Source organism: Triturus cristatus, chromosome 2_2, assembly GCF_964204655.1.
Source record: "Triturus cristatus chromosome 2_2, aTriCri1.1, whole genome shotgun sequence".
Taxonomy (NCBI): domain Eukaryota; kingdom Metazoa; phylum Chordata; class Amphibia; order Caudata; family Salamandridae; genus Triturus; species Triturus cristatus.
Window position 1 is genome coordinate 748,797,601 of NC_140582.1, and position 26,397 is coordinate 748,823,997.

General features: G+C 44.9%; 1 protein-coding gene across 1 annotated transcript in view; it reads right to left on the minus strand.

Annotated features, from left to right (window-relative positions):
* The window catches only part of LOC146862728 (uncharacterized), a 492,767-nt gene extending 481,597 nt beyond the window's left edge, over positions 1–11,170 (minus strand). The window contains exon 1 of the mRNA XM_085643288.1: positions 10,960–11,170. Coding sequence (XP_085499414.1) covers positions 10,960–11,002 — 43 coding nt within the window. The 5' untranslated portion in view covers positions 11,003–11,170. The remainder of the gene's footprint in view (positions 1–10,959) is intronic.
* Positions 11,171–26,397: the final 15,227 nt, after the last annotated feature.

Below are 26,397 nucleotides of genomic sequence, written 5' to 3' on the forward strand. Positions count from 1 at the left end.
CGCGCTGTGACTCTCAAGTGATGTTCGTCCCCTTTCCAGAGAGTAAAATAAAAAGTATTACACATCCGGCAGTGGATGTGTGTTTTAGTAAGTGTGGTGGTGTGTGTATAACTGTATATGCAAATAAATGTATGTTTGATTCTTTATTAGCATGAGTGACTGTGTGTGAGTAACTCTATGGATGAGTGGCATTGTGTAACAGGATGTATAGGTGTATGAGTACATATGATGAGTGAATACATGTATGAGTGACTGTATAGGACTGTTGGTGAATGAGTGGATGTGTATGTGGATCTTAGAATTACTGAAGAGGTTGTTGTAACTGGTATTGGTATGTCCATTGTTTTGAAAAGTTTAGTCTCTATTTTTGAATGTGTGTATCAAAGGTTATATTAGGGTGAGAGGAGGTCTGCCACTCTATCACAAGGATGATGTCATCAGTGATGTCATCAGTGATGTCATTTGAGATGTCATCAGTGATGTCATGAGTGATGTCACTGACCATGTCATGAGTGATGTAATATGTGACGTCATCAGCAGTGGATTGCGGGCGCGCGAGTTATAGTTATCTGAACTAACTATAACGGGGGAATTTCATTGGTTTTTTACGAGTGAAATATCCAGCTAACTATAACATGTGTGAAACCTATGGTTTTTTAAGTGAATATATATATATATATATATATATATATCCCTATAGATATATAGATATATATTATCTACTGGCGGTCGCCAGTAGATAGTTATAGTTAGGATCGTGTTTCCATAGGAAATCTCAAAATTCTATTTTGAATAACTTTGGCGCCGGATGACGAATCCTCGCGAAATTTTCAAAACTAATGGGGCGCTCCGCTCAGCTCCTACCCTGAAAGTCTCGGGGTGATTCATCAAGGGGGGGGCTGAGAAAAAAGGGGGGTCCCAAAACAATTACTTGAAATTTAGCAGAGAGGTAGTCCTCAGGTCAGGGAAGTGCCTTTTGCAGGTCTGGTGTCAATCTGTTCAGTGTTTCCTGAGAAAATAGCATTTAAAAGCATATAAATATCTATACGCGTGCACCGTGCGCGCACTGTGCGCGCATGGTGCCGTGCGCGAGCGAAATTCTGATTGATTGATAGATATCAGTAAACATTCGAATCGGTCGAAATCAGGAAGTGTCGGCCGCCATTTTGTCTGTCGCACTGAAAAGGAAAAGTGGAAAAAAGGTGGAAAACGTGAAAAGGGGGCAGGGAAGAGAGATCCTGACCCCCTAGCCTTTGTCAGGGGGTCACAAAAGGACCCCCAAGGGTGAAAAAAACATTTTATTATTTTTGAAAAAAATCGCGGGGGTGCGCGCATGGTGCAACCAAAGCGCGCCCACCATGTGCGCAGTGCACCGTGCGCGTACGGTGCGCGCACGGTTAAAAACCTTGAAAAAAAAAAAGTCATAAATACATAACTTAGCATTTAAAAAAACGTACAAATTCACTTAAAAAACCATAGGTTTCACACACGTTATAGTTAGGAATTAGCATTTAAAAAACCTTGCAAATTCAGTTAAAAAACCATAGGTTTCACACATGTTATAGTTAGGTGGACATTTCACTCGTAAAAAAACAATGAAATTCCCCCGTTATAGTTAGTTCAGATAACTATAACTCGCGCTACCGCCACTCTATCACAAGGATGATGTCATCAGTGATGTCATGAGTGATGCCACTGACCATGTCATGAGTGATGTAATATGTGACGTCATCAGCAGTGGATTGCGGGCGCGCGAGTTATAGTTATCTGAACTAACTATAACGGGGGAATTTCATTGGTTTTTTACGAGTGAAATGTCCACCTAACTATAACATGTGTGAAACCTATGGTTTTTTAAGTGAATATATATATATACACACACACACACATATGTATGCAAAGTGAAACTTAGGCATTTTAAGATAGATAGATAGATAGATAGATAGATAGATAGATAGATAGATAGATAGATAGATAGATAGATCGATAGATAGATAGATAGATAGATAGATAGATAGATAGATAGATAGATAGATAGATAGATAGATAGATAGATAGATAGATAGGTAGGTAGGTAGGTAGGTAGGTAGGTAGGTAGGTAGATAGGTAGGTAGGTAGGTAGGTAGGTAGGTAGGTAGGTAGGTAGGTAGATAGATAGATAGATAGATAGATAGATAGATAGATAGATAGATAGATAGATAGATAGATAGATAGATAGATAGATAGATAGATAGATAGATAGATAGATAGATAGATAGATAGATAGATAGATAGATAGATAGATAGATAGATAGATAGATAGATAGATAGATAGATAGATAGATAGATAGATAGATAGATAGATAGATATGTGGACCAATATGTGCTCCCCCTAAAAATCATTTCATGAGATGCCACAAACTCCAAAGACACTAAAATGCAAATTGCTTAAAACTGCTGCTAGCCAGAACAAATATATAATCAGCACTCAACCCGGACTACTAAATATTGCAAATAGCCCATCAACATGTCAATAAACAGTACTCATAATCAACCCAAATATATACTGTCAGCAGTTTAAGAACATGTTAAGAGGTAGCACTCAACATGGATACCACCAGTAGTCGAACGATATGTCGATAGCCGACATTCAGCATGACTGCAATAGACAGGCAGGAATCCAACCTGTCAATAACCAGCACTTACCATGTGAAGTACTTTATAATGCAACCCGTCCAAGATCATGTTAATACCCTTCGAAACCCGGCAAACACACTGTTTCACACCTACAGCAACTGAAGGCCAACCACATGCACTGTCAGTACTTACATACACAATCCGATATGCTACTTTCAACTTTTTTAGACCTGACAGACTTAGGGTGGTTTTCCCCCCCAACTGTTTGCCCACCTCCTCCACATTTCTGACCTTGTTATGGCTGGCTTTAGGACTCTGTACACTTTACCACTGCTAACTAGTGCTAAAGTGCTTGTGGTCTCTCCCCTAAACATGATATCATTGGTTTATCCCCAATTGGCATATTTAATTAACTTATAAGTCCCTATTAAAGTGGCACTACATGTGCCCACGGCCTGTAAATTAAATGCTACTTGTGGGTGTGTAGCACTGATTGTACCTCCCACTTAAGTAGCCCTTTAAACATGTAGCAGGCCTGCGATTGCAGCGTGTGTGTGTGTGTGGTTTTAAACTGCCATTCCTACCTGGCAAAAAAAACTTTTTGCTAGGCCAGGCCCAAACCTTCCCTTTTTATACATGTATACATTTTTATACATATAAGTCACCCCTGAAGTAGGTCCAGGACAACTCAGAGGGCAGGGTGCAATGTATTTAAAAGGTAGGACATGTACTTTTAAGTTTTACATCTCCTAGTACTGAAAAAATCCCAAAGTTGTTTTTCACTACAGCAAGGCCTATCTCTCCCATAGGATATCATTGGGATTACCTTATTACATTTTATAAGTGTCATTTCCAACTGGGAAGAGATCAGGTCCCCAAGTCTGGTGTCTCTGGAATCCTAATTTATGATGAATTCAGACTTTAAGTTACACTTCGGGAAATGACACTTTTAGAAAGTTGGCATTTTCTTGCTTTAGCCATGTGGTGCCTGCTGCCTGTCTCTGGTCAGTCTGGGGTGGTTGACAGCCCGGCTTTGTGTGTTCCCCCTAGGCACCTACACACAAAGGGAGCTTTGATTTGACTTGACTTACCGAAACCTGGACGAATGCCACCTCAGGACCAGACATCGCAATCGCCATCCCCGAAGGATACAAAATCACTCAGAAGGACCTCCCAAATCACCCCAGTGGAGGCATCGCCATCGCCCACAGGGCCAAACTCCATCTGAGCACCTACACCGACAGGCCCACAGACCTAATAGAACACCTCCACTTCAAGATACAGGCCACCCTCCGAGGCACTCTCATCTACAGACCCACCAGACCCCGTGCATTTTACTCCGACTCCTTCACCGACATCATCACCCCGCATGCCATCACCTCCACCGACTACACCTTGCTTGGAGACCTCAACTTCCACCTCGACAACTGCCAAGATCCCAACTCCACCTCCCTCCTGGACAACCTCTACATCATCGGACACAAACAGATCGTACCGGAACCAAAGCACTCAGCAGGACACACCCTTGACCCCATCTTCACATCAGAAAACTCCATTACTTTCAGCCACACCTCCGAACTCCCATGGACGGACCATTGCTGCGTCCACTTCACCTTCAAAGCAAACATCTCCCGCAGACACACTCCCCAGCTCCAATGTAGGAATTGGAGCAAGAATTCCAACAACCAGCTCAACGCCTCCCTCACCAGCTCCGCTCCCACCACCACATATGACGACCCTACTACTGCCGTCCGTACCCTACACAAATGGATCACAGACTGCGCCTACACCATCTCCCCCTTCAAGAAATCCTCCAAACCTAATGCCAAGAAAACCTGCAGACGTCTCGAAAAGCTACGGAGGAAATCCAAAACCCCAGCAGACCTTGACAACTACAAAGCAGCCACCACCACGCACCACAGACTTATCTGACACTCAAGGAAGAAAGCACTCCAGGACAGAATCTCCACCCTCGCACACAACAGCAAAGAACTCTACGGCATCATCAAAGAGTTCACCCAACCCAATAGTGAGACTGCCGACATACCACCCTCCCAGGACCTCTGTGACAGACTTAGCGCCTTCTATTATCATAAAATCAGGACCATCTATGATAACTTTGACAACAACAATATCCAAGAGGAACCCACACTCTCCAATCCCTGGACAGCTGGACTGCCCGCAGCATCAAAGACACCCTAAAGACTATGAAGACCACCCACTCCGGGGACCCCATGGACGCCTGTCCCCACCATATCTACCACAGAGCCGCAGACATCATCGCCCCTGAGCTGCAAAGAATCATCAACCGCTCCTTCGAGACCGCCTCCTTCCCCGATGACTGGAAACCCGCCAAGATCAACCCTCTCCTGAAAAAACCCTCGGCGGACCCCACCGACCTCAAGAATTTCAGACCGATCTCCTTACTTCCGTACCAGGCAAAAGTCATGGAAAAAGCTGTCAACAGCCTACTCGCTTCCTTCATTGATGAAAACCACATCCTCGACTCCTCCCAATCAGGCTTCAGGAAGAACCACAGGACCGAAACTGCCTTTATCACCGCGACAGCCGTCATCAGCTCCCCACTCGACAGAGGAGAGACTGTGGCCCTCATCCTCCTAGACCTCTCCGCGGCCTTCAAAACAGTCTCACACACACCCTGATCCCAAACCAACCACCTGCAGAGTCCCCCAAGGATCCTCCATCAGCCCCACCCTGTTCAAAATCTACATGGCCCCGCTGGCATCCATCATCAGATCACACGGACTCAATATCGTATCGTACGTAAACTCATCCTCTCCCTATTCAACAAACCCAACATCTCCAGGCACAATATTCAAGAAGGAATGGAAGTAGTCTTCAGGTGGATGAAGAACAGCTGCCTACAACTTAACACGGACAAACCGAAGTACTCATCATAGGCCCATGCCTGGAACGACACCTGGTGGTCCCCCGCCCTCGTGAACCCACCATGGACCACGCACGCAACCTCAGAATCATCCTGGACTCTGAACTCAAAATGGACTGCCAAATCAATGCCATCACCTCATCCTGTTTCCACACCCTCAGTCTCTTACGTAAAAGGCTTTCAACTGGAGTCCCCTCAAACACAGAAAAACCTTCACCAACGTCCTCATCAGCAGCAGACTGGACTACGGCAACGCACTCTACGTCAGGATCAACAAGAACCTCACCGTCAAACTCCAGAACATCCAGAATGCCTCCACCAGACTAGTCCTCAACCTATCGTGCCACTGCCACATCACCCAACACCTGCGGGAACTACACTTGCTCCCCGTCAAGAAGAGATTCACCTTCAAACTTCTCACCCACGCCCATAAAGCCCTCCACAACACCGGTCCCATCTACATGAACCAACCCCTCTCCATCCACGCAACGCAAAGATCCCTCCGCTCAGCCCAGCTCTCCATTGTGATGGTGCCGCGCATCATGAAGACCAGAACAGGAGGCCACTCCTTCTCCTTCCACACAGCCAAGACATGGAACACCCTCCCTCTCCACCTCTGCCAGACACCAACTCTCTTCCAAGTTCCTGAAGGACCTCAAGACCTGGCTCTTTGATGAATCACTGCGAGCATCCAGGAGCTGCACGGACCCTGGAGGGTTTTAATGGACCACAGGACCTGGCCTTTTCGACGAATCTCCATGAGCATTCAGGAGCTGCGTGCCCCTCCGCCCCCAGCGCTTTGAGACACTTTCGAGTGAGTAGCTGCGCTTAACAAACCCATGATTGATTGATTGATTGACTTGATGGGCCATCCTGCAAGGATGGAAGAGAAAAGCTGGACCCAGCATAACTTACACCTGAATAGGCTGTGTCCCGTCCCCACACAAAGGACTGCATACCACCCGGTAGTGAGTCTGGAGCCAGGACAGGAAGGGATGAAACTTAGTGCACTTCAAATAACAGTCTTTGAAGTCTCCCCCACTTCAAAGCCCCAACTGGGTATAAATACTGGACCTCTGACACCATCACTCCAGTACACTTTTGGACCTGTAAAGGCTCTGCCAGGAAGAAGAACTGTTGTGCTGCTGAAAGGACTGTCACTGCTGGACTGCTACCTTGCTGGTCTCCTGCCTTGCTGGGCTGCCCTGCTGCCTGCTGGTCCCCGGCCTGGGTCAGAAGGACTGGATCTGCATCACTTGAACCCAGAGTGACTCCAAGGGCTAGCTGGCTGGCCTCCTGATCTGAAGTCTCAGGGACATAAGACTTACAACCACCCTGTTTCTGCACCTGGACTCTGCCATCTGTGAGTCTACCCTACCAAGTGGTGTCCCCCAGTCCTGGACCCTTCGAAGTGGGCCCTAGGTGTTTGTTCCAGGAGAACAGACACAACCGCTGTTGAACTGATGAATTGCCGCTTCTGTGCAGCTCAAAACTGATGCATTGCCTCTGCTGCATGGATCGGAACCGGAGCATCGCCTCTGCTGCAAGGATCGGCACCGGCACATCGCCTTCGGAATCACCACTTGTCTCCGCGCAAGGTCCTCGCAACTTCTCGATGGCTGTCTTGATGTCGAATTTCCAGATCGCAGCTTACTGCTCATCGGAGCAAACCCATCGCTGCTGCTGCACGGATCCGGACCAACGTGCTATCGCCACTACGTGGATCAACACCAACACATCGCTTCGGCTGCACCCCGCATCTTCGACGTCAATGCAGCCAGGATTAAGGTACTTTTGTTCAGAGGACCTCAGTGAATCCCTGTATCCAGCCCGTGCTGAATCACGGTCGGCCTGAACTTTTGACTTTGTCCCCCTATGATGTGACCAGATATTCCACATAAACGCTTATTGCTACTAAGTGGTATTTTACAGTTTATTCTTTAAAAATTCATATATCAATTCTACTTATTGGATCTTTGTCATTTTGGTCTTGTTTTTATTTATTAGATTAAGAGCTATTTTTCTAACCTGTTGTGGAATCTTTCTGTGTGGTGTTTTTACTGTTTTACTGTTTGAAGTGTTGTGCAAATACTTTACACATTGCCTCAAAAGACAAGCTTGACTGCTCTGTACCAAGCTACCAGAGGATGAGTGCAAATTAATTTAGGGTTTGCCTTCCTCTTGCCCTGACTAGGTTGTGGTTGCTATTTGTCTAGGGCTCACCAGTCAGCCTAGAACCCAATATCGAACACAACTGTAAACACGCCCAATAAAATATCCAGCCAACAATAAGAATACAATGCAGTAGCCTGCTAATACCACAATGACATGCCACCATTTCCCCAAATGCACAGTGGTAAACTGCTAGACCCTCATCCTGATTCCCAGTTCGTTGAGAGAACAGAAGCACATTAATACATAACCAACACCTCTAATGCTCTCATGGAGTCAGCATCCTCAGTACAAAACTCAACTCACTTGAATCATCTCCAGTGCACCCCAATTAACTCCTAACACCTATAGCACTGTTAGCACCAAGATATACAGCTCAGCATCTGTACCCAATGCAGAGGACAATTAACTGCTAGGACCTCAATTAAACAGCAGTAACACAACACACACCACAAGTGAAAGCTAGTGCCGTAGGTCCAACACAGACTCAGAGTACAAAACGAATTTATTTTCAGTGTCACTATACAGAATTCACAATTCATATGTGCATTACGCAGTCCAATTCACAGTCAGTATGCAAATATACAAACAATGCAATTTTGTTTTCATTTATTTAAGCACTTTTTCTCAAATCTTTGTGTCAAAAGTTTAAAACATAAAACAAGCTCAATTCAATTCAATTAAGCTTTATTCGGTGCAAATTAATGACCATAAAAGCACAATACACAAACATAATAAGAAAATAAATAAATAAATAAATACAAGGGCAGATTATAGTAGACATAACAATACATTAAAAACAATAAATTAATTAATTAATACTAATTAAAAAAATAGGGGCATTTGCACCCATGGTTAAAAACACATACTTTTCCTGGAATTGATGCATTTGTTTAAAAAGGTTGCAGTATAAAAACAAATATCCGCAGATTGCAAATTAAAAATTAGTTTCATTGCTTGCTCAACTGAGCGTGTTCCATATTTAACAAACATTGGTTTGAGAAGGGCAATCCGAAAATTAGAATACAATTTGCAAAATAGCATAAAGTGCAATGTGCTTTGCATGGAGATCCCGTCACATCTACAAGGCCCAGATGGATGTTTTTTCATTGTTGGATGGCCCACCAAATGGTGCGCCATTCCAAATCTGAGTCTTGTTAACACAAATTTATGTGACGGTCTTGTGACCAAGGTTAAGTAGACAGGAAATCCATCCGTAGATAAATATCTGTTATAAAATGTGACAGTGGACAGAGTTCCAGCGGCAACAGCCCTCTTTCTCTCTACAAAGGCCAGAAAAACCCTTTTTAACTCGACTTTGGGGATCAGTAAAACTGCTTTGGGATCATTTACAATGTTCAGGTTAAAAATATCTGAAAAACACACAATAATGTATTTAATCCAGGGTATTGCTACAAATTTGTCTAGTTGCAAACAGTCCTGGATAATAGATCTAGTAAAAGACTTCTCATCCTTCAGCCAAATGGACCGCCAGGTCATCAAAGGCCTAAGGGATAAAAGGTCAAGTAGGTGGTTAACAGATAATTCCCGGTGACTCAAAGCATTAGAGGCTGATGCGGGCAAGCATAAAAGTTTTTTAAGAAAAAGATTTTCTTCGAGCTGCAGATTGTGGGCGCAACAATAACCCCAGATTCCTGCCCCATACAACGCAATTGTTACGCATCTAGCCTGGTAAATTTTAAGCATGTCCCCGGTCCTACAGTCCCCAATTTTAGCGGCAAATCTAAAGATGCCGTGGGCATTTCTAGCCATTTTATTGCGTATGTTATTGAATTCATAAGTCCACTTCTTATCACTTGAGAAGGTAATACCTAAATAACAGAATTTATCCACATGTTGCACCTTTACATTATCAATAAAATACCCTTTTATGGTCTGTTTTGGATTCTTGGGACCACAGGTCATGGTGTACGTTTTCCCTTTATTAATAACTAATTTCCTATCTTTAATAAAGGATGCAAAGCTATCCATCAACCGCTGCAATCCTACAGGAGTTCTGGATAACAATACAGCGTCATCGGCGTATAATAACACCGGCACTGAGACACCATTGATCCTAGGAGCATCTGCGTTCACTTCCTTTAAAATGGCATCAATTCCATTAATAAATAAAATGAATAAGAGAGGAGCTAAAACACAACCCTGCCTAATACCACGTTTGACACTAAAGTTTGGGGTACATTCTCCCTTCCTGCCAAAACGCACACAGGTTTTTAATTTTTCATACATCCTGGCAAGAAAAAATATTATACCCTCCGGTGCTCCCATATTCAACAAGGTTGGCCACAAAATTGAGTGGTCAACCATGTCGAAAGCGCTGTTTAAGTCAGCGAAACATAGGTGCATAAGGCCGGGTTTTGCGTCACTGTACTTCCCGATCAACAGTTCAAAATTAACACATTGATCAAGCGTACCCCTGCCTTTCCTAAAACCATACTGGCTGTCTGCCAGAATACCATCCTGTTCCACCCATTCTTCCAGTCTTATAAGCATAATTCTGCTCATAACCTTTATAGAGGAGTCCAATAAGGAGACAGGGCGGTAATTCTTTGCATCAGACCTGCTTCCTTTTTTATAAATTGGAACGATAATGGACTCCCCCCAGGTTGGAGGGGGCTCAATACAGACAGCAGCATTAAAAACAACGGACAACAGAGGACCCCAGACTTTAGGTGCGGCTTTATAAACGTCAATCGGGACCCCGTCCGGGCCTTGAGCCTTCCCGCCCTTACTCGCCCGAATCCCACTAATAACCTCATCCACAGAGATATCAAGTGGCAAAATAGGCCAACTAGATGAGCCAGAATCATTGGTTTTGTCAGAGTCAAAAATAGTCGAAAAGTGAGTAATCCAGCCTTCACTGGAGACGTTTGCTGTTAGCTCGGGTACCTTAGCCTCTTTGAGGAATGGGGAGTTAACCGTTGCCCAAAATAATGTGTAATTAGAAAGTTCTGCAGCTTGGTTAAGTGAATCCCAAGCTTGCTGCTGTAGAACCCCCTTCCTAGATTTGATAGCATTTTGACTGGAACGGTGGAATAAACAGTGAGGACTAAGAAGATCATTCCGATGGCCACAGGAATCCACTCAGAGACACCAAATTGAAAGTCCTGGAAATACCCGGAGGACAGGCGCATTACATTTCTGTCACATAATCTAAACTTCTCTATAAACGGGCAAGATTTACAGAACACGCACTACAAACATAAACGCTCTGCCATCACAAAACGCGTGCGGCTACTCACCACAGAGTGCTGTCAGCAGCAGGAGAATGAGAGGGGCAGCCATGGTGCTACTTCAGGTTGGAAATATTTCAGAAGATTGCCATCTGAAGTGAAGAAATGCTAAACGTGCTTCCGTGTGGGAGTGTTTTCTTCAGCGTCCCTGTGTTTTTTTTAGCATTACGCTTTTTCTGAAACAGGCTTGCAACATCCAGAAAGGCCCAATTTCCTCTATGAGCTTCACTTATTCGGAGAAGCAAGGCCCACGGCCTAAACTGCAATTCTATTTATGTTTTTGTAATCACATGGTGTTCAGAGGAGGAACTTGTTAAAAAAAACACTCATGAGCTTCACAGAACAGGCAAAATAACCACCCACCTTCTCTGCCATGGACTTAAAAGAATGAGCTAACCTTTGTTTATAAAGGTTTTCCTTAATGGAGAAGGTATAAAGCTGCTTTAAGACTCCTCTGGGAAACGGAATGAGTTTATAATGCCACGGGACTATGAAAAATAGACCCTATAAGAGAACCAAAATCTGCAATGAACAGTCATTCTTAAATGCAAGAGACACCTATGCACCCACTTCTTGTCCGCTAGCAAAAAATGCTATACCCTCGGTTGACTCTGACTACTGTAGTACAATTCAGGAGCTGATGTTGTTCGTGGACTTACGACTTTTTAAAACTTTTACATAATGCAAATTATTTAATACATACTGCACTTTGCATCATGGTCATCATCTTACATGTAACTGCTGAAGACACTGCCAATGTAGAGGCAAAAGGCAACATTATACCACTTCTTCCAAAAGATGTCTGTGTGTGCTGATGAACTGTAAATAAACCACAGTCTTCCTATTACCCTTGGAGCAAAAAAAAACACTCAGATAAACCTGTTAGTGAGCAATCGAATCCTGAAAGACAGTTTCCGATTCAGAAGTTACCTTCTTAAAATGTTCACGTCAGTCCCGAGCTCCCAAATGCAAGTGTATGTTATTTTATGAAACCTACATTTAAAAGGTCACATGATAAGTTTAACATGGAATGTTCCCCTAACTAATGGCTTGTATATAATAATGTTTTAATTACTGTTAGAAATATAATAAACTTTTTATCGAAGTCAATTGTAATCGTACATACAATGCCAATAAGTAAATAGTACGGGGTCAGCAGATCACATACATAAATCAAATACCTCCCTGTTCTCACTTCTGCGCATTTCCAGCTCCACCATTGGGGATAGACATATGTTTCGACGGTATACGTTCCATTTGGACCATTCCCTGTCCCATTTTTTGGGGCACCCCCGGGTTATAAATACTTCCTTCTCCGCTATCATGAACTTGTCTAATTCTTTCGCCCAGACCAAAGTGGAAGGCGGAGCTGCCCCCCCACCCTTACGCCAGTTGCCGCTTGACTAGTGTGTATCCCAGCGTCACCAGCTGTTGTTCAATTTCGGTAAGGTCGGTCACCGCCCAAATATTTAGCAGTCCCAGCTGTGGAGTGAGAGCCACCTCCTTTCCCAGTGCGGTCTGAATATCAGTCGTGGACTCCTCCCATATATGTTAAGTGGCGGGGCAACCCCAGACAATGTGGTAGAAGGTGGTTGTTGGCAGCCCTTCAGACAGAGTTCGTCAGGTCTCGCGCCTATTTTAGCCAAGGTGATCCCTGTCATATAGGACCGATGAAAAATCCTAAGCTGTATTAATCGAAAGCGGAGTGTGATGGCTGCCTCCCTGGGGGACATTAAGGCCGACTGCCAATCCTCCTCATCAATAGGTCCTAGGTCCTTCTGCCACTGCTCTCTAAGTTTACTGAAGATGTTGGGCAGATTATTACATTATATGTTAAAGATATAGCTTTCGAGTGTAGTGGCCCGTCTAACAATCGGTCTTCTAATGGGGATGATTCTGGTATATCTTTAAGATTTGGAAAAGCTGTCTGTAGGGCGTGTCTTATTTGCAGGTACCTAAATAGTTCCCCTTGAGCCATCTGGTAGTGTTCCCGGAGTTCCTCAAAACTAAGGATAGATCCCTTCTTAACAAAATCACCCACCACTGAAATTCCTATCAAGTCCCATTTGTCGAATCCCGGCTGTTGACATAGCATGCCTAATTTCTGGGTGTACCACAATGGTGTTGCTTTGGTGAGGGTGGCAGCCCAGCCCAGTCGAGAGTTTACTTGGTGCTAAATCCCTAACGTGTGCAAGGTGGGCCCAAAATATCAGCCTTTCCTGGTTTTAGAATATAGGACTCCTAAAAACCCCAAGCGGTCTGTTTGGTATCTATCGAGAGCATAGGCTGGATCGTTGGGGAGGTGATACATCCAGTGATTTATCGCTACCAGTTGTGCGGCCCAATAGTAAAGCTTAAGGTTTGGTAGTGCTATACCCCCATCATACCAACTTTTTGTTAGCTTTTTCGTCGCCACCTTAGGGGCCTTTCTATCCCACAGCAGCGTGGGGACGTCACTTTCCACTGCTGTGAAGTATGCATCCGGGACACGGCCTGGGCAGTTCTGAAGAATATAAAAAAAGCGCAGAAGGGCCAGCACCTTAAAGCGGGTGGCACGGCCCACTAGGGACAGGGGTAGGGACTGCCAGTGCTTTACATCAGATCGCAGCCTGACTAGTGGGGGCGCTAGATTATTGGTGTGAAAAAGAGCCCGTTCTAACGTTACAAATATCCCCAAATATCGGAACACCTCACTAGCCACTTCTATCGTACAGTTCACTGGAAGGCGCGGGGCCACTAAGCACAAATGATACCGACTTACTCCAGTTAATTGCATATCCTGAATATTTCCCGAAGTTTGTGAAAATGGTTAAAACAGCATGTATGGATTTATAAGGGGAGGCTAGGTACAGTAATATGTCGTCGGCATATAAGGATATTCGGTCCTCCTGACCCTCTGCCCATTTCAGCTCCCTTACTATCACGTCACGATGTATCCATGCAGCGAGGGGTTCTAGAATGAGGGAGAATATCAGTGGAGACAACAGACAACCCTGTCGGGTACCTCTCCGTAGCGTGAAAGCGTGGGACGTGTAGTTATTGACTCGCACTTGTCCCCTTATATTGGTATAGAGCAGTTTAACTCACCCCAGAAACTTGGGGCCAAATCCCACCCTGCTTAACACCTCAAATAAGTATGGCCATTCTATAGAATTGAATGCCATGGAGGCATCCAACGACAGCACCACTGCATCTTCTGCTAAGAATTCTCTGCGCGCCATCACGTTATGAAGACGACGGATATTGAGTGCTCTATTCCTTCCCGGTATGAAGCCAGACTGATCTGGGTGGACTAGGGAGGAGATGACTGCCACGAGTCGCATGGACAGGACCTTCGCTAGGATTTTAGCCTCTACGTTTATCAGCGAGATGGGCCTGTATGAGCCACAACCATCCCCAGGCATCCCTTACTTGTGAATAACTACTATGGTAGCCAGACGCTGGTCCTTAGGCAGCTGTCCCTTCTTGTAGCTTTCATCGTACATAGCTCTTAAGTGTGGGGCTACTTGAGAGGCCGTTGCTTTTAGAAACTCGATAAGAGTACCTTTACGTCCCATCGCTTTTCCCGAGTTGATTTGACCGATGGCCCGTTGAATCTCTTCATCCGTTAGGTCTTCATCAAGGGTATCCCTATCTGATTCCGAGAGTGTCGGCAAGTCACTATCCGAGAGGAATTGACGCGAGTCTTCTGCTGTTTAGTTGGTAGAGGGGGAGTATATCTTCTCTAAATGGTCAGCGAATGCCTTCGCATCTGTCCCTAGGGTGAGTGAGGATCTCGCTACTTGACAGTGTTAACCTGGGCACCCATCTTGTTCCCTGTTCTCGCTTCTCCAACCACGCTAGGGTTTTGCTGGCCCTGTCACCCAATTCGAACAGTCTATGCTGAATACTGTGGTGTTTGGCCATCATATGTTCTCTAGTTTTAATTCTGTACTCTTCTTGTTTAAGTGCCAAGCAGTGTTGGGTGTCTTCCGATGGGCTATTCGCATGATCTGACTCCAGTTGTTGGAGTTCTTCTTCCATCTGAAATAATAATCGGCGCTTATTTTGTAGATACCCGGTTTTTAAGGACAAGGCTTGCCCCTTCAAAACCACTTTATATGCCTCCCATATGGTCTGTGCTGAATCCACTGAGCCTAAATTTTCTTTGAAATAGTTGCTCGTTTGTACACACAATTCCTCTTTTATGTCAGGAATTTTCAGCAGCCACGGATTCAGGACTAAAGTAGTGCGCGGTTGCTGTTCCCGATGTGTGAATTCAATCCTGACCGGGGAGTGATCCGAAATGCCTCTCGGCAGGACTATGGGGTGTCTAAAGTTACCTAGTGAGGCTGTATGTGTTAGGAAATAATCGATACGAGATAAACTTTTACGTGCATTGGAAAAGTACGTGTATTGTGTATTATTCGGTTGTAGTGCCCGCCCAACATCCGTCAGCCCCATCGCTGTGGTAAATTCATCCATGAGCCCTTTCGCTCTCGCTCCCAGTCGCTGTGGGTGTCTATCAACTGTGTCATCCATCGTCATATTATAGTCACCTCCCAGGAGTAAGGCGCCCTCGGGAAGGTCGGTCAGTATACTACCAAGGTTTACCAGGGCTTCCTTACCCAACCCTGGAGGCAGGTATAATGAAATCATGTTAAGCGCTCTTCCCTCCCACTGGGCCTCCAATACTGCAAATCGTCCCCTAGGGTCCGCCCACGTACGGTGCAAGAAATTGGGTTTCTTGTTGGCAGAGGTATGCACCCTGGCCAATCAGGAACCACAATCCTAATCAGGGTATGCTAGATATACACTAAAAGATAACCCTGCTCACCCTCTGGTAGCTTGGCACAGAGCAGTCAGGCTTATCTAGAGAGGCAATGTGTAAAGTATTTGTGCAACAGACGCACAGAGTAACACAATGAAAACACCACAAAAGAATCCACACAGGGTGCATGGCCATGTGACGTTGAAGCTCTGGCAAACTCGGTCCCAGCGAAATGGGAATGGGCTGCAATCTGCATCCCTAAACATCAGGGGTGCTCTCCCACAACCTCGCCATACACGACCTGCGATTTAGCGGTTTGGGGTTCTCTGGTACAATTGATGCGCCGCATTGGCACACAGCAACCAGTGGCCCAGACCATGCCTCAGAGACCTGGCGGTGACAGGGGCCGCAGGTGAGCCTGAGGCACAAGACCGTTGGGCCTCGCCGAGCTGTCCGAGATGCTCCTATCACCATCTCTCTCCCCGCCCGCGATATCACTGTGGGGAGCCATTCTGACGTGATATCTGGGGGCCGTGCTGCACATAACACCAGACCCATAGACGCCGTCATGCTAAATGATGGCACCCTAATACAGCAGTACAGAGACACCTGACTCCCTGCTCCTGGAGGACTGACCGCGCCCACTGCACACATCACCTGCCGGTAGGATGCCTCGGCTCCAGCAGGGATTGCCTCGCATGGTCGCTGACCCCGCTTGTGGACCAGGAATCGCCAAGGAAACTCTACATTTGCCACTGTGCCTCTATGACTCGGGCCTGCCAGGCGCACTCCGCCAGTCCACAGTGCGCTCCTGGTAGCTGCAGCATGGGCTCTATCTAACTGATGGAGGAGCACCACAACTCAGTCCATCTCCCTGCTACTGGCCAGACTCAGGCCTCACTCTTCCTGCTAACGCTGGCTGGCAACAACACCTGACCGGGTCCTCCCTTTGCTCACCATATGGGGTGGAACACTTTGTGGAAAGTGGCGCTAAATCCCCATTGACTAAACCAGCCTTGCCACCCACGACTCTTTGCTGAGGGGCCCGTCACAGACATGGTGCGAGGTGACCCCAAGCAGAGCAAGCTGTCATTCGAGTGGCCCAAGATGTCTGATAGGTCGGGGGTCACCCCGGAGATGGGGGTGGAGCAGCCGGGGGTTTGGATCCTGAGCAGCGGACCGACACAATCATGGCAGAGCTCCACGCAGGCTTCCGCTCCATCATTGTCCATTTCAAAACCATTGCCGGCTGCCTAGACCGCATGGAGAGGATGATTGGACTGCCAAAACACTTGACTTGATGGCACAGAGGAGCACATATTGGGCTTGGAGGATGGGGCAGCGATGACTGCTAAACGGCTGAAAAAGCTGGAACACCTACTCAAAACGGTGGCCATCAAAAACAAGTACTTAGAAGCATGCAGCCACCGCAACAACGTCCGCATTCTCGGCACAGTGGAATCCACCGACACAGGCTGCCTCGACCTACTTGTAGAATACCTACTCACCAAACTCTTTGGCCACCAAAACTTTCGTTGAGGAGCGGACCCACAGGTTGCTCAGCACACGCCCCACTCCGGTCCCTCCACCACATCTTATAATTGCCTGGCATCTAAATGTTAGGGGTCAAGACACTGTGCTGGGGCTGGCACATGTACATGTCCCATTGCAGGATTCCACTATCCCCTTATTTCCTTATTTCCAGATTTCACAATGGAGGTGCAGGAGATATGTCACAAATTCTCCAACTTTAAGTCTCTGCTGCGGAAGCTGGGACTATGCTATGGGATGCCCTACCCTGCCTATTGAGTTGATTTTCATGGTAAACTCCATTTCTTTGAAACCCTGACTGAGGTTCTTGCTTTCTGTAAACAACATGCCAAGGAAAAGACCCTTCCTGGTTGTAGCACGACTGAGTTCACTACTCTGGATATGCATACCTCGGCAATTGTTGCCCTCTTCACTTCAGATTAACACCCCCAGAGAGTCATGGACCATGGCTTTGTGCTCCCTTGACCTGCCCCTGAGCAGGTCACTTAAAACACTCTGAGGCTCCCCACATAACAACACCCCGAATTACGTACCCCTGATAATAACTACGTGGCCATTACTATCTTCCCCTCCTCCAGACCATTCCGTAGCTAGGGCCTGTCCGCCACAGCATTCCTCTGTCCCCCCAAGATGAAAACCACCCTGGGAATTTTGAGGGTTTTCTGCTTCTTTAGGCACCAATACAGGGATTCACTGGGCTTGTTGTTGCCTGATGTAGGTGGGGGGCGCAGGTGACAGTTGTTTGAATGTTTGTTTTAGTAGGTTTGCATTCATTCACAGTAGAGAATACTGTATGTGCGGAATGTTGGCACGTTATGACTACGCTGTTGGGTTGAGACAACATGCAATACTGGGAAGTCAGTCATTCTCTCTTGGAACATCAGAGGCCTCAATAAGCCCCATAATGAAAAGCCCGTCTTGCAGAATTTCACCCAACATGGCACACAGATCGCCTTCCTAGATGAGACTCATCTCCCTCCTGGGAATATTCACACTTTAGCTTCATCATGTGGCCCCCACAGATACTTCTCGAGCTATAGTACCTACTTGCACGTTGTTTGCATGTTGGTACATAAAAGCCTCCCCTTTCATCCCTATGCCAGTTTTCTGGATGCAGACGATCGCTACGTCATAGTGGCAGGGTCCCTGGCAGGACAGAGAATACTATTGCTTAATGTGAATGCCCCTAATATTGATTGACCCAGATTTCTTTCAAACACTCCTATCCCTAATTGGACACATAGCCACTGAACACATCATAATCTTCCTTGGTGATTACAACCTCCACTTGAATGATCTGAATGACCCTATAGTTGACAGCCTCAAATCATTTCTTACTGACCTCAACTTGACACAAATCTGTAACTGTCTCACACATTACAAGGGTACAATCTTAGATCTTATCATCGCTAATGACTATTCTATCCAACTTAAATCTATCCTTCCATGAGACTGGTCTGACCATCATCGCATCACATTCCTCATCTCTATACTCTTTAGATCTATTACTACACAAGCACTCAAACCAAAAATGTGGAAAAGAAATACAAGAAATACAAGAAATATCAGTCTGGCCAAATTGATATTCCTCAGCCATAATATCCAAATACGCCCAGACGATATACTAGCTGTACAAGACCGCACTAACTGTGGTAAATATTTCTCCTTTACCGGGACTGAATTTGATACAGGAACATAGTAAAATAGCTCAATGAAATGAGAGGCAGAATCCGTGATATTAGAGTTTCAGAATGGGCTTTATTCCAATAAGCGATTATAATCGGATGCTTCAAGTTCCATCACCACGGGAGTTCAGGAAGTGAAGTACATACTTTATTGACAAGCAGTAACTTTTATAATACATACATCATAATGAAGTGAATACAGTAGGCGTAACAATTGATAAGGACATTGACGTTTGGTTTGCGTAACCGAAAATGGGTGTAATAATGAGTAAAAAGGAACATGATTGGCTATGATGTAATACATAGGTGGATCTATAAGATAATACTTGGCATTGATGCGCGCGCAGCAGTCTGACGTGTAATTGACGTGTAACTAGGGGGTGACGGGGACTTGACATTTAGCTCTACGTGTGGAGACAGGAAGTCTGGGGGGTCAAGTCAACCTAATCCCAAATCATATCTAACATCCTATGTTTAAAGAACTATGTTATCCACAAAAGAAGGACTCTCGGACAGAATCTATTCTATACTGACTGTGCATGCGTGTACAAGCGTCTAGGTGTCTACACTGAATGCGAGGGGGTAGGAATATTCCATGGTAACAGGGCTATGAATTACTTGCATGAGGACAGAGAAGATGGGCCTTTTTGCTTGGTAACTGGAAGAATGTTTACTTAAGCTACTAGGCAGGAATGCATCGGCTGAGGGGGAAGCAGATAATTCGAAGGTGAAATACAGTTCTTGGCAGAGAATAGGCTGATGTTAGGCTTCGTGAGCCGCGCAGAGAATGAGACAAAGTTCATGGTCACAGATGCAGGCTTGAACTGGAGCTTTCAGAGGCAGAAGGCAAAAGGAGTTCGATGACAGAATCAGGGCCTACTTGCCTGGACTGTAAAATGGCATAAGTGAACCATATAAAGCCGGTGGCCTTTCATATTTAGGAATGGAATATCCAGCCCATTTATGGCGGATCTGACAGAGGACATGTTGACGGTGGACGCACATGTGTTTGCGTCATCATTACTGGAACTGGAGGGAGCATACATGTACTTGCGACATGCACATAGAACCGTTGGGGTCCAAGATAGGGGACATAACTGACCAGAAAAATCCATATTTCCACATTCCCTCCTTGTCCCCTTCTTGCCCTTCAAGAGATATCAATCTTCATCAATCCATTGATCTGTTCATATAGCATCATTTGTTCTTCTTTCTTCTTCCGGGATCTTGAATGAAAATCTTGATGTGGAATGCACGATGTGGCACATAGACCACAAATTGCTGGTCCACATTGCAGACATAGACAGCAACTGAATAGTATGAGAAGGCCAATACCTAGGAAGGATAAAACTCTCCATCCCCAGGCTGATACCGTATTCCAAAACCAACTGGACCAAGTCCAAGTGCCTGGGTTCTGGTGTATCTGGCTTACTATCTTATGAAGGCGAGTGATGGCTTTATATACGGATGGCGAATTTTCTGGTATGAATACGCAGCAGCTTGATCCGATGACCCTACAAGCTCCGCCTCTATCAGCCAGGATGACGTCAAGGACAAGACGATTTTGAAGCACAACAATCCGCATAGCAGACTGTTCTTCTGTTAAATTGCCTAAGGCGGAAATAGTTTCATTCACTACTGCTTCAAGGGTTCTAGTTAATCTACGTATTAGCTTACTATTAGTAACAGTACCTATATAGGGAAAGATGCCTTTATTAAAATCTACATACTTGTCCCATGCCGTCTCAGTGTAATCGACAATGGGGAGATCTCTCCGTTCTCTGTTGTGTACTAAATGAATATTTCTGTAATAATCAGGAGGAGCTAGGAAAACAGGTGGCAAAAGGAATGCTATGTAGCAGGTACCATCCCAATCTAGAGGTAGACGCATATATGCAGTCTGACCACATATAAAGTAGGAGTGGCGAGAAGCTCTGAATGAAGATTTGCCTTGATCACTGAATTCTACTGTAGTAGTGCATTTACTATGGCCCATATGTATAGAACCAACCTTTCTTACACACAATTCACCTTTTGCTGGGAATACTGACATGGTGGGTAAGACTAGCTCAACTTCGGATACGACATTTAGAATCATGAGATTAGGTGTAAAATTACCTAATCCATATACTTCATTTTCTAGATCAGTTCCTGTTCTTTTGGGGCGACCCTCCTTGTCAGGGTAGCAGACTTTGAGTAAAACTAGGTTCAGGTTTCCCCATATCCAATGGTCTTGGTAAACTGCTGTGTCTGAGTCTATGGAATTAATTAAACTAAACCATGCCCCACAGGAGCCATTATGTGTAAATGGATGCGGAAAGAAAGGCAGGACTCCTTCATAATTCTGATAGGGAGGGAGTCGGCCACACACCCAACAATTGGTGGCGTTACTAGTCTGATGGGAATGATGTAACATACTAATGAAAGTGTTATTGCGCAGCGCAAGTCTATAAGACAATTCATGCGGAGGTAAGTCACTAAAAGAATGTTCAGCAGCAACATTATAAACATGTCTAGAAATAGGGTAATATATGTGCAACAACATACTTGTAATAATTATTAAAAGACTCAATAAAAACAAAATTAATAATGTCACTATGCAGTGGCTTCGCAGTGATTTACAATACGCCTGTCGTTTCAACATTTTTCCGGTATTTCCTCTACTTAGGTCCAGGGGATACATGTCAGAGACAATTCAACCGCTTCACCTTGGAGAGGACTTAAACAATCAAATTGCTCGACTTGGTGGGCCTAAGCTTTAGTTTGTAATTTTCAGATTTGTTAGGTTCAACAAAAGGGAGTTTTGTATCAGTCTGGGAGGGAGTGCAGGGTACAATGTCTATATCCGAAGGTAGTCCATGAAATTTTTTTATGTGGCTTGAATGAATCCAGCCCTTGCGGCCCTCGATCTTCACGGCTGTTCTTGTGGTCAACAGGACCAACTTGGGTGCTTTCCACCTGGGCTCCAGTTGAGTTTTTCTGTCGAAATTTCTCACAAAGACAAGATTACCCGGAACAACGTCATGGGGTTTCACCTCAGTGTTGTCGGGAAAGGCTGCAGCTACCTGTGAACGAGAAGATTGTAGTGCAGACATCAAGGAAGCCAAGTAATCTGTCAGCATATTACAGTCAATATCAGTTATTTTGCGTGGTATGGGCGTCCCCCACATATTCGGTGGTCTACCGAAGATCACCTCATACGGGGATAGCCCTGTTCTAGAGTGTGCTACCATTCTCATGTAAAAGAGTGCAACTGGTAATGCTACTATCCAGTCGACCCCTTTCTCTCTGCATATTTTGGACAGTCTGATTTTCAGTATCTGGTTATGTCTTTCTACGAGACCTGCTGCCTCGGGATGTCGGACACAGTGGAATTTCCACTGATAACCTAACAGAAGTGAAACGTGTTTCATTAATTCGGATGAGAACGGCTGGCCGTTATCTGAGTAGACAACACGTGGTAAACCGTATCGTGGGAAGAATTCTCGAACCAACTGTTTGGCAGTAGTCGGGGCAGTGTAATCTGAAACCGGGTACGCCTCTGTCCAACGGGACAGAGCGCAGACAACTACGAGAACATATTTGAATCCTCGACATCGTTCCATCTGGATATAATCCATCTGTAGGACTTCAAAAGGGTGATCAGGAGGCTGAAATCCACCCTGTTCTACGGGAACACTTTTTCCTGGGTTGAACTGGCAACAGATCATACAGGTACGGACCTTTTGTTTGGCTGCTGCTCGTAAATGCTTATTAAACCAAATGTGTTGAATGCTATCTAGCATAGCTTTTTCTCCTAGATGTGCTGGACTATGTATAGTGTTAATTATGACTTGGACCATTGAATCAGGGAGGAACCATACAGACCTTTCCTTCATCATCCATCCTTGGTCCGTTTGGATCCCTCCTAATTCAGTCCATTTCTTTATTTCGTCCGGTGTAGCATGTGTCTGTATGTCAATTACGTCAAGAGTAGGAGCTTTAACTGTCATACAATGTGTCGGTGTCGGGACTATTGTCTTTGTCATATCGGGGGTTTGAGTTTGAGCAGTCAGTTTAGCTGTTCTGTCGGCTAGATCATTGCCTTGGGAAATGGTATCAGTAACCTTTGTATGGGCTTTACATTTCATAATTGATATTGCAGTGGGTAGATGTATTGCATCTAATAATGCATGAATGAGGGGTCCGTGCTGAATGTGGGCACCGTGGGAAGTTAAATAACCTCTCTCTCGCCACAGCACGCCGAAGTCATGTACAACTCCGAATGCATAACGTGAATCAGTGTATATGTTGACTTTTTTATTCGTGGCTTGAATACAGGCTTGTGTCAGAGCGATGAGCTCTGCGGCTTGAGCTGACAAAGTATTTATACGATTAGTTTCAATGACTTCAGTATCTGTTGTGACTGCATAAGCGGCTACTAACTCTCCTGTACTTGTTCTCATGCATGAACCATCGACATAAAATGTCAGGTCTGGATCTGACAATGGAACATCGGTCAAGTCTTGTCTGGGTTTTGTCGTTACAGTAATAACTTCAATACAGTCATGGGCTAGTGGGTCTGTTCCGATTACTGGCAAAAGTGTGGCAGGATTCAATGTGTTACAGCGTCTTATTTCTATATGTGGCTGAAACAATGTAAGTTCATACCCTGTAAGTCGTGCTACGGTCAAGTGTTGTGTTTGTGTTCTATTTACAAGAACCTCTACTGCGTGTGGTACTTGAACTGTTAATGGATGTCCTAACACTATGGCATCGCTTTGTCTGATTGCTAAGGCTGTTGCTGCCACTGATTTCAGACATGCAGGCAAAGCCTGAGCTACGGGATCTAATGTACTAGAAAAATAAGCACATGGTTTGTGTGCTCCTGCTTGTTCCTGTGTGAGTACTGACAAAGCAGTACCTTCGCGTTCTGTAACAAAGAGTGTAAACTGTTTTCTGTAACATGGTGTTGCTAAAACTGGTGCTTGACATAAAGCTTTCTTTAGTTTTTCAAAAGCTTGTGTGTGTTCCTGAGTCCAAGGGAGAACAGTCGATGTGGCTGCCTCCTGGGTTGTCAACTGAATGAGTGGTTTTGCTAGGAATGCATATTGCGGGATCCACTGTCTACAATATGAAGTGAGGCCTATGAAAGCCCGCACCTCCTTTTGTGTCTTGGGTATTGGCATGTTAGCTATCAACTGAATGCGGTCGGGTGTAAGCTGCCTTCCCTCCTTGTCCAGCGAGTGTCCAAGATAAACAACTCGCTGGACACAGAATTGCAGCTTAGAAGGGGACACCTTGTGCCCTTTTTCGGCTAGAAATTGTAAAACTGTCAGTGATGCTTTCTCACATTCAGGTTCACTTCTTGCGGTGATCAGCAGATCATCGACGTATTGAAACAGAGCCGTGTTAACTGGCATGTGGATACTGTCAAGTTCTCGTTTCAATGCTTGGCTATAGATGCTGGGGCTTTCTGTAAATCCTTGAGGAGCGCGTGAGAATTTAAAGCTACGTCCATTTAAACTAAATCCGAACAAATATTGGCTTTCCGGATCTATTGGGACACTGAAAAAGGCATTCTTGAGATCGATTACAGTGAAGAATGTCGCTTCGGAATCAATAGCTGTCAGTAATGACGAGATATCTGGGACCACAGGGAATTGTGGCACAATGCATTTGTTTAACTCGCGCAGATCAATAACCAATCGATATACTGGCGGGGCCTTCGGATCTGTTCGTTTAAGAATCGGTATTATCGGTGAATTACATATATTGGAGTCTGTTTCCACAACTACTCCTTGGGCAATGAGCTCGTCAATGATTTGTAGTAAAGCCACTACAGCATCTGGTGGTAACTTGTATTGTCGCATTCGTGGTAGCACCACTCCTGCCTTTAGTGTGACTCGATATGGTGTAATATTCATGCAACCAACATCAGTAGGGCCTTGTGCCCATAGATGTGTAGGTAAAGTCTGTAGTCGGGGATCCATGTCTCTAGATACATAGTGACCTTTAAAATCACGTAAAAACAATCTTACTCCTTCCGGAGAACAACATATTATGGCTCCTAGAGCTTTTAACGTTTTTATTCCTAATAAATTTTCTGGACATGATTTAGTAAGCAGTAAATCTGTAGTTCGGGTCAGAGGTCCTATCGTGAGTGGAAGAGGCTGTGACACTTCATTAACAATAGGTTTGCCTGAAAAACCAAGGGAAATATTCTGTGAGCCTGAGAGGGGTGCCCCTGGAACTTCACTACGTTTTATAGTTGTTCGACTTGCCCCTGTATCGAGTAAAAATTTTCTATCTTGACCTAATAATTTACTATGTACATAAGGTCCTTCTTGATCTACAGGAATCTCGATAAGGGGTAAGTCAACTTCCCTCTCTAGGCTAGTTCATGCGTAACGCTGATACTCGGGATATTCATACTGTGCGGTCTGATACATTTGTCGTGTTGTTGTTTGTGTGGCAGCAACAGGCAATGGGGGTGCAGCTGGCACAAACTGTATTGGCTGTTGTGCGGCTGGCATTGCCTGGACATGCTGTATAGCTCCTTGTTCATTCTGGTCTTGTCTGAGTGGCCGTGATCTTTCTTGTGTTTTACCTATGGCGATATTATGTTTTAAAACTGGACAATCGTGTATGTAATGGCCTGGCTTTTTACAATAATTGCATGTCCCTTTTACAGGTCCTGCTGAATCGGAATGTGTCATACCCTTTTTATGTCCTTCAGCTGGAACTGTCTGGGAAACTAGCATTTTCATTTTTGTGTCTTTCATGCGTCTGTGTTCATGTTCTTGTTCCTCTTTAATTCTATTGTGGTGGTACTGTAACATTTGTAACATTTGTGTTGGAGTGTTACCTTGCCAGGTACTTTCGAATTTTAATACTCTATTCTTTACTGGAGGCAGAGCATTTTCTACTAATTTTGTTACAAACAGATGTGGGTATGATTCGCTACTTGCTTTTATGCCACTATTTATACCAAAACATTTTTCAAAACGGGCATAGTAATCACTAGTGTCTTCATCTTGCTTCTGTTTACAGGCTGAAATTGTACCCCAATCTTCCTTTTTCGTAGTTAATAAACGTGGCAGTACCTGTACTAGTAGTCCTGGTAATGCCTTAGTTTTGTCCCCAAGCCCCGAACCTGGACCTCGGGCCCTTTCTTCTGCTTCTAATGCTGACCATTCTATCTTTTGATCACCTACCTCCCACTCTTTTTCTTTGAGTTTCTCATAAATGCCAGCAGGCATCAACACCTTTAATATTGTCATAATGTCGGGGTAGGTATACTCTCCCATGAGTAACATGTCTTTAATTTCTCGGTGAAACCCCGCTGGGTCCTTGTCATGACTGGGTACTACTTTCTTCATTTCTAATAATTCTATTTTCGATATAGGCGTATATACAAATACGCGTTTAAACTCATTTTCCTCACCCTTTATTGGGTGCACTTCTCGTAACGGATTCTGT